This window comes from Harpia harpyja, chromosome 9 (genome assembly GCF_026419915.1).
Source record: "Harpia harpyja isolate bHarHar1 chromosome 9, bHarHar1 primary haplotype, whole genome shotgun sequence".
Classification (NCBI taxonomy): Eukaryota; Metazoa; Chordata; class Aves; order Accipitriformes; family Accipitridae; genus Harpia; species Harpia harpyja.
The window spans coordinates 6201305-6215591 of NC_068948.1; the positions used below are offsets into that span (position 1 = coordinate 6201305).

Genomic DNA, 14287 nt, shown 5'->3' on the forward strand with positions numbered 1-14287 from the left:
AGTAGTTATCAGATAGCACCGTAGTGTAGTTATCAAAAAGCACTGTTCACCACTACCAACAAACTAACAGTAGTTCTACATTAGACTGCAGGCTCAACTTTGTCTGCTTGAAATTCCCAGTAGTGAAAATATTAAATGAAGCTATTGTTTCCATCCGTAGCAATTGGAAAATAATAAAAGATAGCTTTTCTTTCACTTTTCTTCCCTTAGAAAACTTAAAAACCAGGAGTTAAAAACAGGGCAATATCCAGTCCATCATTACTGACATGAACTACACTTTATACTTTGATTCGTGTTAACTGTGGTTACTCTAGTTCATAGGGACACATTTATAGATGTATCTATACACATGATCTACAACTTCCCATGAGGTATGATTTCTTCTCCAACACAACATTAGAAGTGTAAAGAGAATTATTTAATTGCAAGAATAGCTTGAACATCCATTAAAGAGAATTTTAAGCATTTTGCTTTATTATTGCTCTTCTGAGTATCAAGATAAACATACAATATTTTGATACATGCGTTATGATTTGCTCAAACACAAATTGATACAGCTACAACTGAGAACTTTAAATTGGCAACGTTTCAGTCATGACAGTTACACTTTATGTAAAATTACTTAGTGCTATGTTTGATATTAAATATCAACAAGTAATATTAGTTTAACAAGTAGAACTACATCACTGTCTCTAAAAATATTACCATAGTAGGACTATTCGCATGGGTTCTGAATAACGATCAGGAGATACTCCTTATCTGCAAAAAGATATAAAAATGTTTAGTTAAAATATTTTATCTTATCTCCTGATAGATACTCTTTATTCATCTATTCCTCTCCAACTTTTTATTTGTTTATAAAACATAAGCAAAAGCAATGTCATTTATATAAAAAACATTTAGAAAACGTAAGCACTTTGTACAAAAATCTGGGATTACAGTTTAAAAAAAAAATCTGTGTCATAAAGCTTAACTATAGCATATTAAAACTATTTTAGTAAGCAGTAGATTTGCTTTCAAGAAGCTGTAAAGATATTTAAACAAGATGAAAAAAGTCACAAGATAAGCACCTGGAAGCTAGCACTTGTTATAATAAAAAACTTTTGACATCTGCAGCCTCTTCTGCAGGTGCAGAGAACTCTTTTCAGTTCACTAACTAGTTTATTCAAAACTGAGAACCCCATTTAGACATGAAAAAAACAGAAAAGATTTGAATAGACTTTTACTATGGATAAATTCTAAGCATGCCAGACTTTGCCTACTAATTCTAAAAGCCCAGTGAAGTTTTGGAAACAATTCAGTTGGATAGCTATTTAACATCATCTGTTTTGAATGAAACATTTCTTGAAAGTATCCAGTGAATTTAGTAGGGCCGTATCTGCTTGGGAGAGTTAAGAAGCTGCAGTCCTGCATTGTCACTTTCACCCAAAAGCAACTTAATATAAATCACAGGTGGTTCATTTGCCACCTTCTATTACAGTAAAATACAATCAAGCCTTTGAACAGCTAATCTCCCTGTTAGCAAAAGAGCTTCACATTTTATATCACTTATTTTCAGGCCAACATGCTTTAATAGTAACTACTCAAAAAGTCACCTCTAAAAAATAAGTGAAGGGCAAATGCAAAATAAGAATCAAGTGCATCAGTCTAAATCAATGAGCAAAACCCCATGATTTAAAAAATGCATTAGGTTTACATTCCAAAATAGAAACTAAAATTTTAATCTTAGTATCAGCTGATGACTAATGTTAACACTTAATGACAGTGCCAGGTTTCTTTCACACATACTGGTTTCATAGCAGCATGATAAATAATTCCAGGGAGGCGAGGTAATGCATACCTAGTGCAGTACCTCTGCTCTACATTTGCTATGAAATCAGCATCAGGGGACTACCCCCGTGAAGGCTGTCTGTCACCACAAGCTCAGAGCCAATGGCCTCCCCAGTGGCTATGCTGAGGAGATCCCTGAAGCTTCCTTTTTGTTCTGCATGCCTTCATTGGATATTTCTGTCAAAATCCTGCATACCATTAGCCTCTCAATTAGCTAGTGCACACACTAGGATCTCGGCCCCAGCCAATCACTGCCACTTTGCCTGATTCACCTTGTACTGGTAATTGACCACAGCTTCACTACAGCTCACCTGGCCTTGTTATCCATTTTAGAGATACAGCTAACAAATTAGCATGTTAAATATAAATACATGAGTGAGAAACAGGTTGCTACATTCCCCTGGTTGTTTTAAGGAAAATAATTATATCACAGTTACTATGTTGGTGATAATACTGCATATCTGTGACAAATCCCACCTATGGCTAGGAAGTTGTGACAACATACTAAGTAAAAAAAAAATTTTTAGAAAAAAAAAGATTTTTTTGCATCTGTTTGCAGCTAAAATGGATTTGCTGTCATTAATACTATATATACACACACACTACTACTTGATATATATATTTGACTGGTTTTCCTTTGTGAAAACCCATAGAAACCAGAACATTAATCAGAGCTAGACTTTTCTGGTTGTCTCCAAGCTTCAATACTATAAACTCTGTACATTAAAATCCTAACACATCTGGTTACATTATGAACATATGGTTATATTTTCATATAATTATTTTCAAAATGCATTTTCTATGGTAGCCTTATTCGTGAAGAATTAAAAGAAACTTAAAAGGACATACAATTCTATTGTTATTTTAATAGAAATATTACCTGGAGCTACCATAATTTCGTGTTTCTTTGATCTGATCCTAAGAAAGGTTAGATCATTCTGAGGATCAATATCTCTCACTGTGCTCCTAGCTTTCATGGTGAGCTGATGAAGAAGACCTGCATACTGGACTGTTGTAGAGTTATCAAGAGTTGTTCTTATTGGAATTCCTGCAAACAAATAATTTTCTAATAATCATTCAGTGAAGTTGCATATTCTCCATATACACCGGATCATAAGAGGAAAAACAAGGATTTCTTAGATTTTTTTCTGTTTTGTAGCAGAAAGAAGTTATGTTGATTTCAGGTATCTATATGCTTTTTAGAGTATAATTTATATTAATCAATGGCAATTAAACATTGAGTTGCCTTATGAAACTTTTGTAAGAGGCTACTTGCTGTTTAAGGCTCTTAAATACCTATCAAATTCCATTCTGTAGTACTTAACCAGTTATGGTGCTTCATCAGTTTAAACACTGTCCTTGAGTTTGTATCTTGGCTGCAAGAATCTAACCCACACTTTACCTGTAGCATTTGGCATGTGCAGTGATAGAAATTACACATTCCCAGTGAAACACGAAGAGCAATCAAAGGGTAGAAGCGGCATGTTTGCATTTGGCAAGCAAAACCACCCTTGGAACAATCCCTTCTAATCAGCGGCAAAATATTGACAATTGGTAGTACACAGCGTATTGATCCCAATTATTAAAAATAGGACCACATAGGTCAAGATTAATTTTCGATAATTTAATGAATCATTGTTTATCAATGATTTGTCAAATCATGCTTTTTATATTAATAGGCTACCAGGTGAAACTAAAAACAGGGTTCACAGTAATCCTACAAGTATAAAACTGTTTGGCTTTAATAAGCTTGTTTCACTAATAAAAAATTTATTTGACCTACTAACAAAGACAATAGATTACAGGCTGACAAGGCAATTTTCTCTTTGCATACATTTGTACTGTGTCTTCCAGATGGACAGGACAGGAATACAAAAATAGAATAATATGACTTAAGTTGAAGAGTTTGATTACAAAAGAAGAATTAACATGCAATATAGTGAATGCCAGGTAAAGAATTAGAGGCAAAGGAGTAAAAGAAATAATAGAACCACCTCAGACACTAGACTAGTCCATAATTTTCCTAGGAAAGTGTTATTTGAATCACTTGAAATCTGTGCTGTCACTTGAGAAATAATTCTGCACTGGTAGGATGTGTCGTTTAGGGAAGTTGTGGTGGTGCATTTGTTCCCCCTCTCTGGGCTTATCTACGAACTCAGGAAGGCTCGCTAGGCCTTAGCATAAATGTAATGAGTTGGGCAGTTAAGCATCCCTTGACCATACCAGGAACCCTTGCATGGCTAAGACAGGGAGCTGCACTGACCGTACCAAGGACTCCTGCTGCCTGGCGGAGGGTGGGGATGGGAGCAGAGATAATTAGTTCTCTCCTGAGAAACTTGGGACATATCTCAGTCCTCTCCTAACAGCCTTGGAGCACCCCGTATCTGAATCTTAAGTCATTCTCTGAAAGCCCTGGAGCCTTCCTTATCTGAATCGTAACTCATGCCTAACGGTACCAGCACAACTGGAATCTCAGTAATTTGCTGATGACTAAAGCCAATCATCTCCCAAACCTACAAACAGCGGTACTAAGTGAGACCCTTTGAGCTCTCCTGGACCGCAGCGGGCCGCAACCAGCATCTCCCTCTGAGTGGCACACCTCTCAGAGCTCGCAAACTCTTCAGTTTGCGAAAATCGGAGGTCTGTTGCTAAAAGCTGACGAGACTTGGGCTGATACTCTTTGCTCCTTGAGGCTCAACCTTTCGCCCCTTGAGAAAGATGCCGAAGCATTTGACGTGAATATTTTCACTGAACTCGAGGGGAATTTTTAACAGGTATACCTCTTTTACCTCATTATGTGTATCTCTTAGTGTCTTTATGCATGTGTATGTACTAACCTGAATATTCTATAGCAAGTATATTACAAATATTGCTTTTCAAATCTATACTTAAATTACTGTCATGAACTTTATTTGACTGTGAATGAATCTCAGGCTGCTATTATACTCACAATCTCTTTAGATATAAACCATTGCCCAAGTCTGAGACTAGGAGTTGATCCAGTTGCACCTAGACTCCGACAGGAGTTTAGAAAGCAAGGGGGTCTCCTCTGAACCTCGTGACTCAACGGGAGGGTCTCCCCTACCTTTTCACATTCCCCATCTCTGTACAATTCACAAGAAATTAGTTCTAACTCGATTTTTCTTTGTATGTTTCTCTTTTACCCTATTGCGTCTTCGGTCTCGGTATACATAATTTTGATTTGATTCTAACTTAGTTTACCTTTGTGCATTTCATCCATTATTAAGTAATAGAGTGAACCTTGCCATCGAATTCTGTGAAGTCGTGCTTTTATATAAATTCACATTAAATCATTTTTGCTAATACCACTGGAGGTGATTCTTTAAGCAGTCCAAAACACTCTATCTCATGACAGAAGCATACAGAATGACCCAGTACACCCTTCATGTCTAATGTTTATTACACAGATTGAAACTGATGTTTTAATGGAAACAAACAGGTGTTCCCAAGCACTGCATTAGCATGATAATATCTATATAATCGCAGCATTAAATAGTAAGTCACTTAAAAGCAGCAATGAATTAGTGTCAAGTTTATATGACCTTGTATCTAAAACATTGCTTCAACAAATACAGCACTTTTGATGAAAATGGTAAATGTTAAATGATCCTCCAAGGTCTAATAATAACATGAAAATGAGTTGACACTAGTGACATCCTTAGATTAAAGCTGAGCTATGCTTACTTTAGGACAAATTGTCTTTGCCTCTGCCACCCAAATTAGAGAAAGGCAAATAAATCCTTCATTAGAAATGCTGCAGCGTGATCCTTCTCAACTGTGAAGGCTAGCAACAGTTTATGAGATTTTCCAAATAAACAAGGTACACTTAGCACAGCGTTTCAATGAACAAATCAACTTTGAGCATTAAAATAAATGACAGGTAATATTTGTATCGGGAATCTTTAATTTGCTATTTCACCTGCATACTATTACACCTAAGTGTACCTACACTATTACAAAAATCTTAGTAAAAGACAACTGTTTATGCTAGTGAAGAACAGAGTGTTTAATCTTTTTAGGGAACCTGAACAGCCTAAGAAACCTCACTACCACACCACTGGTTTGAGTATTTTTACTGTGATTAATTCAAGTTGTACACTTGTTTGAAACATTTCAGGATAGAGAGAAATTAATTTTCTGCAGAAAGATTTGAAGTAATTAGATTGACCAGTGCTAATTACAGATATTTGGAGATGTTACCAAAACTTGCAGCTACACACCTACTTTGAAGTTTAGTTTGTGGAATCTAACTTCTTGGTACCTTGAAGGCATCCTCACAGAGTACAGACTCTCTTGTGTTCACATCTGGCATTGAAACATTTCTAAATGATAAACTAAAAGCAAAATTCCTTCACTAGTCTTGTCCATCGGCTACAGTCTGGCCACATGTTCTACAGGTTTGTGCGGATGAGGAAGTTTGGACAAGACATGGAGGGACTTCATACCTTGCCGTGAATAATTTAATTTGCAAAAAAGGGAAGTGGAATGTTCTTCCTCTTTTGCAAATCAAAACTGAGACAGAGGAATCCAACACAGCCTTTTAAAAATCATGCTGTTGTCCTAACTCTGCACAGCTATATCTGAGCTTTCCCTCAATACCATAGAATTACCACAGGTAAAGATGGACTGCAGTAGTACACCTGATTGGGAAGCATACTTGACCAACATTGTGCCAAAAAGTCAAGTTTTCCAAGTAACAGAACATAAGAAAACTGGGTTATTTTTCTATTAGATTACATTGCTGTTTTTGCCTTGAGAAATGTATCCATCCGCAAGCTCAAAAAGGATCATTTGTGTTACTGAAGTGCTTGATTTTATTCACTTCTCATTTGCAGCTTAGTCCAAGTGCTCATTGGATCAAGTCACATTCTATTTACTGAAACAGAATACAGAAATGGCCAAAATGGTACTTGTTCTGAAACCTGACTGCATTTCAGCTTAGTGAACAGCCATATCTAGACATGAGCATGTGTTGGCACAAAGCAGCTTTTCAGTTTCTATTTGCCAGGCTATGCACTTCCCTCTTGACCTGCATCATCTATTCTGTGAACAACGACGTATTTTGCTTAACATGTCTGGGCACACAAATTAAATTGTCCACATTTTCTAAAGACTAACATTTGGGCTTCATTCTCAGTGTTCTTTCCTCCTGTTGCTAAACTGCTGCTAGTGCAATAGATTTTTTGGGGGGGTTGTAAAAGTGAAGGAGGTCAACTAAATTGTGGGCAAGGTAAACTGAGCAAGTTGTCTTTTTTCTAAAGGAATGATTAAAATGGATTAACCTGAGAAGCCTAGCTTCTGAAAACTGATTTCTGTGACCAATCTTCAGGATCACAGACAAAGCTGGACTGATGGGAAACTTGTTCTTCCTCCTATGACAACACACCATAACACAGTTTAATGAACTTGTGAATATTTAGCAGGGCCAAGGAATGGCTCCCACAGTAGAAGACCAGCTTTATTTATTAGCTACTTTTCTCCTGATGTTTTTGTTCTATTGTAACTTTTGCGAGGAAGAGGCGGGGGGAGTGAAGTGCTATTGAATTTTCTTGCATATACAAAGAATTTTGGACTAAAAATGCCTGCAGAAGCAACAGCTTAGTGCTACGCATTCTCCCTTTCTGTAACCTACCAAGAGACATTCAAGATCTCATTCTGAAAAATAAAGCATAGTTTGGTTAAACAAGGGGGTGAAGTAACAACATGGAACTCCTTACATGAAGATTGTGATGCTTCTCATTATCTCTTCAGAGAAGACTTATGTCAACACTTTTGACTTTTCTGCTTTCCATTAACTTGAATGAAAAACTACATCATATGGGGAGCTTCATGAAATGGCCACAAACCAAATGTTCGTGTCTTAAGATGAAACACTCATTCTTGAAAATCACGCCACCTTCCATAAAACATCGCAAGCGGATTGCATTAACACCTCATAACCTGCAATTTTGTGCTTAGGAGTCAGCACGCCCGTTGCCACTACCAAGCTCGTTACTTGGAGGACGCAGAGGAGGTTTTACCTTCGGCGTTCACAACGATAGTCGCGACAACCCCTCTGTGGGCTTGAATCCTCTTTAGGGTTTCCTCCACCTCAGCCTGTGAGGAGAGAGGACACCACAGCACCCGCGCAGCCGCCACAGCTCCGCCCCACGGCGACCGCGGGCCCCCGTGAGGAGGCCGCGGGGTCGCCGTGCCCGAAAGCAGCCCCGGGCCTCTGCCCTCTGCTCCCCCCGCCCGCTCCCCAGCGCCGCCGGCCGCCCCGTTCCCCCTCTCATCGCCGGGGACGGCGGGCGGGAGCGGCGCCATTACCATGGCCTCTCCGCCGCCGCCGCCGTTGCTATGGAGCGGCGGAAGTGACGGCGGGAGCGGCAGCGCGGGCCGAGCGCGGCCCCTGAGGGGACGGGGAGCGGGACGGTGCCGCCTCGCCGCGGGCTGCGCCCGCCCACCCGGGGCCGGCGGGCACGGTGTGGGTCCGAGGTCCGGGCTGGGACCCCACAGCTCACGCCCGAGGGGCGGGCAGGAGAGAAGCCCCTGAAAGGGCTGAGGACAAGGGCACCTGCAGCACGGCCTGGGGGGGCAGCAAGAGCCCAGGCCCGCGCTTAAGTGGAGCCCAGAGGACGTGAGGGGAGGCCCCAGGTGGGGCTAGTCAGGGCAGTGAGGGCTTATTAGCGCTTTCAGGGGGCCTGCGGCTGTTAGTGTCATTTCTGCTTTGGACAGTCTTGTGGCTCAGCTCTGTTGATGGACTCTGGCTGGTAGGTGAGGTAAAATGAACCCAAGCTGCCTTCGTTGTTGTAGCAGAGGTTGTTTTGGTTTTTTTTTTTTATTTTAAAGCTGAGGATGATACTGACTGAATCCCAAAGATACTAGTTTAGCTGCTGCTGTCAGAAAAAAGTATTTTGCTTCTCCCTGTGTACAAAAGTTGCCTTGTCTGCTCTCTTTGTTTTCCACAAGTGTGGAAAAAAATATTGCGTGGGTGTGCAGAGCTTGTTTTTCACCAGTGGAACCTTTCCAGTTCAGCTGTACTGGGATTACTGTGTATAGATAGATAAATCATCTTCATAAGAAGTGTCATGAGTGGCCATAGCTTGCTAGACTTTTCAAATGGGTGTAAGCCACTTTTACAATGCTGTGGTATAAATAATTTTCCTGGGTGTTTCTATTCTTCTTTACCGAAATAGTAGGGGAACAAACTTTACGTGCAAGACAGTTGAAGAGCCATTTTTCTCCATGCACACAGTAAATAGTACTGATATGTTCAAAAGGCTCTTACATGTCTTTTTAAGAGAAGGGGGCTGGTCTTAACAAGTCTTCTGTGTTGTATATGAAGCTTCTTGTGTTCTTGTCATTGGAGTGACTTTTAGCTGCTCTGCTCTAAAGAGTTGGCAAGTTTACAGAGTTTGGTGTTTTGGGAAGCCAGCAGCCCCCCCCTTTTTTTTTTAAACAGAGAGGTCTTAAGACAAGCTAGTTACTAATCTGCAACTCTTTAAGGACCCAATTGTATTTGAAACTTGCAACAGTATATCAGCACATAATTTAATGCAGTTTATGGCCCTATGTTGGAGAGAAAATAACTTCAGTGCGTGGGATTGCCCTATCTATTGCAACAATATTATTCTAGGCATTTATTAAGTTTCAGACTGGCAGGGGCCAGCATAAATCAGAAGTGTTGAAGTTGCTGTGTATTCAGATAAGTGTATAACTGAATGGAAAATCTGGCTTATGAGGGAAGGGAGAAATTATCAGAAATCCCAGTATATTTATTTCAAAAGCTGCTATGTTGTATGACATGCTATGGAAGGTAATCAAGAGCACTATGCCTATAGCTGATACTGGTCCATGTGAGTCACTGCATCAGCTGTGTGAATTGTGTTTCACCTGTGAACAGTTTAGCCAGCAGTGAAATTTACATTGATACATCTGTGCAGGTTTGTTACAGTAAGAAGTATGGTGTTCTGAATTTTTGGAAATGAGGTATCTTTACAGATATTTTTTCATTTTTTTTTGAACAATTGGAAGCACTTGTGCATGATTACTGAATCTGACCAGAGCATCTGCTGGGCAATTTTGTTTTAATACAATCAGTAGATGCTCTTAAATGAAAACTTATAGATTATACAATATAAACCTGGTCCTACTGTTGGTGGTGGTCACAGCAGTGATCCTTGCTATTACAGTCCATATAAAGTCAGCACACTGTAGGATAACATACTATATGGGATAACGGTGATCCTACCCCCAGTTACTGGACTGGCAATTCCAGGGATTTAGAAAAAAGAAAAGGAGGAGTTTTTCCACTTACTCTGTAGCCCTGTTGCTATTTTTTAATTTTCTAAGGCTTCTTTCAAGACCACTGTTTTCCTTCATGGATGCAAGATGCCTACGTGTCTTTTTAAAACCAATAAAAATACCAGCTCAGCTTTGCAAAAAATACTGAACTGGAGCCAAAATGACAGCTAGCATGATGCAGGATTATTCTTGGAAGCATTATTTATGCTCAGCATGAAAGACTGAAACATGCAGACTTTTACAGACACTCAGATAGGCTTTGTCTCAGACTTAGGCTCATAACAACAAATGAAAATATTTTCTTAGTTACTTGAAATTTAACTGATTAATTCACATTCCAAGCAACATAATTATTCTTTTGATATACAGTAGTGAGTGCAATATTAAGAACAGAGTGATACTTCTTGAGAACTGGAAACTCCTCATCATCTAGGACTGGAATCTTGCAAATGCTTATCTGTGTGAATAAGTTTAAATATTTGCTGGTAAATGTAGCAAGTGAGAAGCTTAAACTTCAGGTGCTTGCACTTGTAGTCTGGTATTTCTGCATTTATAGTTAACATTGAGGAAAAAAATCAACTGAAAGATAGAAAATACTTAAAACTATTTTCTTTTTTTTTTTTTTTTCCCCCCTCTCTCCCAAGCTGTGACAGAAGATGTAATTCTCTATGTGGAAACCAGGAAGAGGATTTTGCTGGTCAGTACACAAGAATTTAATTCCTTCCTAGCTGCTTGAACCTGGAGACCCAGGAAGAGGTAGGGAGGGAGTGAAGTACACTGAGTGACTTGAGCTACACTGAAGTGCTGTAAACAATCTTGATTTGCTGCCAGCCATTATGAAATAACGTAAATCAATTCAGGAAGAACTTTGCTTTTTATAACCAGTAATCTTGATTACAAGTAACTGTAAAGGTCTGCCAGCTATTATGATAGCTCCCTCGCCCATGCTGTAGAATATCTCCAGAAGGTTTCAGTTTTGCTGGCCTATAAAGTGGAGTGAACTCATGCATGACCAACAGTGATGCTGTTGATGACCATAGAGTTGGTTCTTTCAGTTTTTTCCTCTATGCTGTTATTTCTAGCCAAATAGTCTCCAAGGAAATGTGGCATAGTAGCTGAAAGCTTAGAGTCCATTCACAGGCACACAGCCCTTACACATGTCTAAAATAAATGGCTGATTATTTGGTATTACGTGATTATTTTGACACAATACTGAGAGAAAGAGAAATACAAATTGTGTTCAGGTGTACAAAAGTTTGAATTTTTAATGCAGATGTGTCACTATAAGTCATGCTGCTGGTCAGTCACATATCAACTAATGAACGGGAGCTATGGTTTGGATTTATTGCCCACAAAGTCTGTGAAGCAATCACATTCTGAATATTCTCAATTAATTCTTGGTCTTTCAGTCTCTAAGGAGCTGGCTCAGAGCTTCATAGAAGTAACAGAAGGATTGAACTTTGCTATCCTCAGAAGGCTTCAGGAGCAAAAATATTATTTTACGGCAGTAGCAGAGTTAAGTTATGGGGGAGAGTGTGCCAAGCTGAAAGTAGTCAAAGTGAGGTTTGGGGTGTCTGTGGATGGAAAAAATAATCAGTAGGGCTTCAGGGCTGTACCTGTGCATCTCCTCCTCTTTTAACAGTTCTGCACTGAGCAATGAGTTGTTGTCAGCACCTCCTTCTATGTGTGAAATATAATAAAATATGTGATCTCTATTATTCAATTAAAAACCTATTCCCTTTCCCTGATTGAAATTTGGCTTTGGTTTTATTAAGAGACCTCCTTTAAAAAGGTGAAAACTAAGGAAAACAGAGTAAAGGGCCTGCCTTTCTCCACCTGAAAAAGGTCTTATAGCAAGCATGTGACCCAGAGTGGATGAGATCAAGATATTTCCCAATCTGACTGTTGATAAAGTTTTTTCAGTTCTTATCTTCTGTTAATTCTATGAATCTAAATATCATAAACCGAGAAAGTATTTAAGAAAAACTGTATGTCATGTAGGCATGTATGAAACAATTTTAAAGTTACTCTGTAGATAAATGTTAGAATGAAAATTTGCTTAAAATATTTTATTGTGTGAAGGTTATTTTTTTTCCCCAGAACTTTTGAGAGCAGTTTCCCAGGTTTTTTGCCCATTGTGTGAGGAATTTCTAGCTCAAATCCTCTAGATGGTGCTACAGCTACAGCACATGGAAGTGAACTTGCTGTTAGGTTTTGTGTCTTGCTTGTTGAAATGCCACTTCACTTAAGTCACGTATCATAGGAAAGGATTAATGACTTCAGCTATGATGCTATTTACAGGTTTTTTGCAAGGAGGAGTCGGGATAGGTGGATTACCTATCCTGAGCTAAGTAAGAGTAGAACTTTTTTTGTAGATACAGAAATCTTGCAGGAACTGTTGTGTGGTCAAATTATCCCCTCATCTCTTGAAACCATACCTTGAGTGCTGACAAGGGCAGAAGTGGCCAACTGTAGCCTGTGGTGCTGATTAAGTGACAGCAATAAGCCTCTTAAAACTCCCAGCAGATGTTGCTGCTTTCGTATGCTAATGGCAACTTCACAAACCATTTTCTCTTCCTTCTGAGAGCAGATGTAAGTACATGAAAATTGCTTTCTTATATCAAGAGCAAATTGATAATAACCTTGGTTCAGTTGTAAGGCAGAAGCTGTAGAGACACTTTATTTGGTAATTGCAGAAAGCTTGTGCAGAACTTCATCAAAATTATTTTTTTATATTCTGCTAACTTTTCTTGTACTGAAGTAGTTAAGCAAAATCTGAATTGTGAGCACACTGCTACCTGGGCTTTTAAACCATCCACTTGAAGGCTTTCAGACTGGCATGTGAATCTGCTCTAGTACATTTGCCCTATTACCTCTAAGGTAGCCACTCCCCTGCTACCCTGGTTATTTCAGTGGGTAAAGTTTAGTCAGAACAGGCAGTCGGTTTATCAGTAGTATTCCTCAGCTTTTGGTGACCTAATATGATGCTTTGTGTGGTCTGCTGTGAATATGCAGAAAAGAGAGTTGTGCATCACAGAGGAGGATGCCTCTAGCCATTAGCCATATATGCTAGTGTTCCACAGTCCTGCCTTGATAGGAAATACCCACTGAAGCAGTAGGAGTTTAGAGAATGCCTCTACTGATAGCTGAATCGTATTGAGGTTAGTACTGTTGCTGACAGTGAAGGCTGTGTTTGTGATTAACTTGTATGGAAACACTGGGCTCCAGAAGTGTGAAAACAGAGGGGCATAATCTGGGAAGGGGACCAACTATCCAGTCTCTGTTATAACTGAGTCTTATGTTTAGCTCAAGGGTATAGACTATGTCCTGTGTAAGAATAAGAAGGAACTTGACCATTTTCATAAGACATCTGTCTGTAAAAGGTGTTTTCAGACAATAATAAATGAGTAGCCCGAGCCATGGAATTGCATTTAAAAACTTCATTTCACTTGGATAATTGCATCCTTTCTGATGTAAGTTGATACCATGCATTTTAGATTCTTTGTGAGGCTGAACAAAATTTGGTCAGCATTTTCCAAATAAATAATTTAAGGTGCTTTTTGTACTTCTGTTTTATGAGATGAAATACTGGTATCCTCTTCACTTGACACTATTAAAACATCTATAATATTCTTCATAGAGTAGAGAGTTTACTTACTGGCCAGATTTCATTTTGGGTAGCAGCAGTCTGTCCAAGGGTAAACTATAGTTTCTATTAGATGTCGCAATAGTGATTCTGAGGTGATTAGTGGCAGCAGCTAAAGTTCAGTATTTCTGCTTCCTGTCTTAGATGTCTATTTAGCATTATTTGCCCCCTTTAAAGTACAGCTGTCCTTCAGTCCAGAAGAGAAGTGAATGACCATAGCATCTGTAAAGTTTGTGTATATATTTTTCATATTGCTGAGGCATTTCAGTTTGCAATGACTGAAGGAAAAAACCACAAGCTTCTGTGACCAGTTCCGACTACTAAGTGTGCATACGCACATTCAAAAGTTCAACAAAGATAACCAGAAACTAGACGGTTCCCTGCCAATCACCAGTTAAAGTTAAAACACCTATTTTAATACCTTGCATATCTGCAGTGTAGTGGCTAACCTTGGGACACAGCAAGCTGTAGGTGCTAATAAAAGGTGGGATTGGGGCTCTTAAA

At 39.1% G+C, this 14287-nt stretch overlaps 1 protein-coding gene and 1 long non-coding RNA gene across 2 annotated transcripts in view; one reads left to right on the forward strand and one right to left on the reverse strand.

Annotated features, from left to right (window-relative positions):
• Positions 1-446: 446 nt before the first annotated feature.
• On the reverse strand, positions 447-8179 carry DYNLRB2 (dynein light chain roadblock-type 2). Its single transcript, XM_052796946.1, has 3 exons — positions 7872-8179; positions 2711-2878; positions 447-759 (listed from the first exon to the last, which is right to left on the reverse strand). Exons 1-3 carry the CDS (start codon positions 8161-8163, stop codon positions 716-718), a joined length of 504 nt encoding a protein of 167 aa, XP_052652906.1. The 5' UTR covers positions 8164-8179; the 3' UTR covers positions 447-715.
• Positions 8180-8259: 80 nt separating this feature from the next.
• The window catches only part of LOC128145999 (uncharacterized), a 394153-nt gene continuing 388125 nt past the window's right edge, over positions 8260-14287 (forward strand). The window contains exons 1-2 of the long non-coding RNA XR_008236652.1: positions 8260-8603; positions 10782-10893. This is a non-coding gene — a long non-coding RNA (uncharacterized LOC128145999). The remainder of the gene's footprint in view (positions 8604-10781; positions 10894-14287) is intronic.

Coding starts and splice junctions, on each gene's coding strand:
- DYNLRB2 (XM_052796946.1), bottom strand. CDS start 8,163: ATGGTAATGGCGCCGCTCCCGCCCGCCGTCCCCGGCGATGAGAGGGGG. Junction 2,879..7,871: donor TATCGTTGTGAACGCCGAAG/GTAAAACCTCCT, acceptor ATTTGTTTGCAG/GAATTCCAATAAGAACAACT. Junction 760..2,710: donor CGAAATTATGGTAGCTCCAG/GTAATATTTCTA, acceptor ATCTTTTTGCAG/ATAAGGAGTATCTCCTGATC.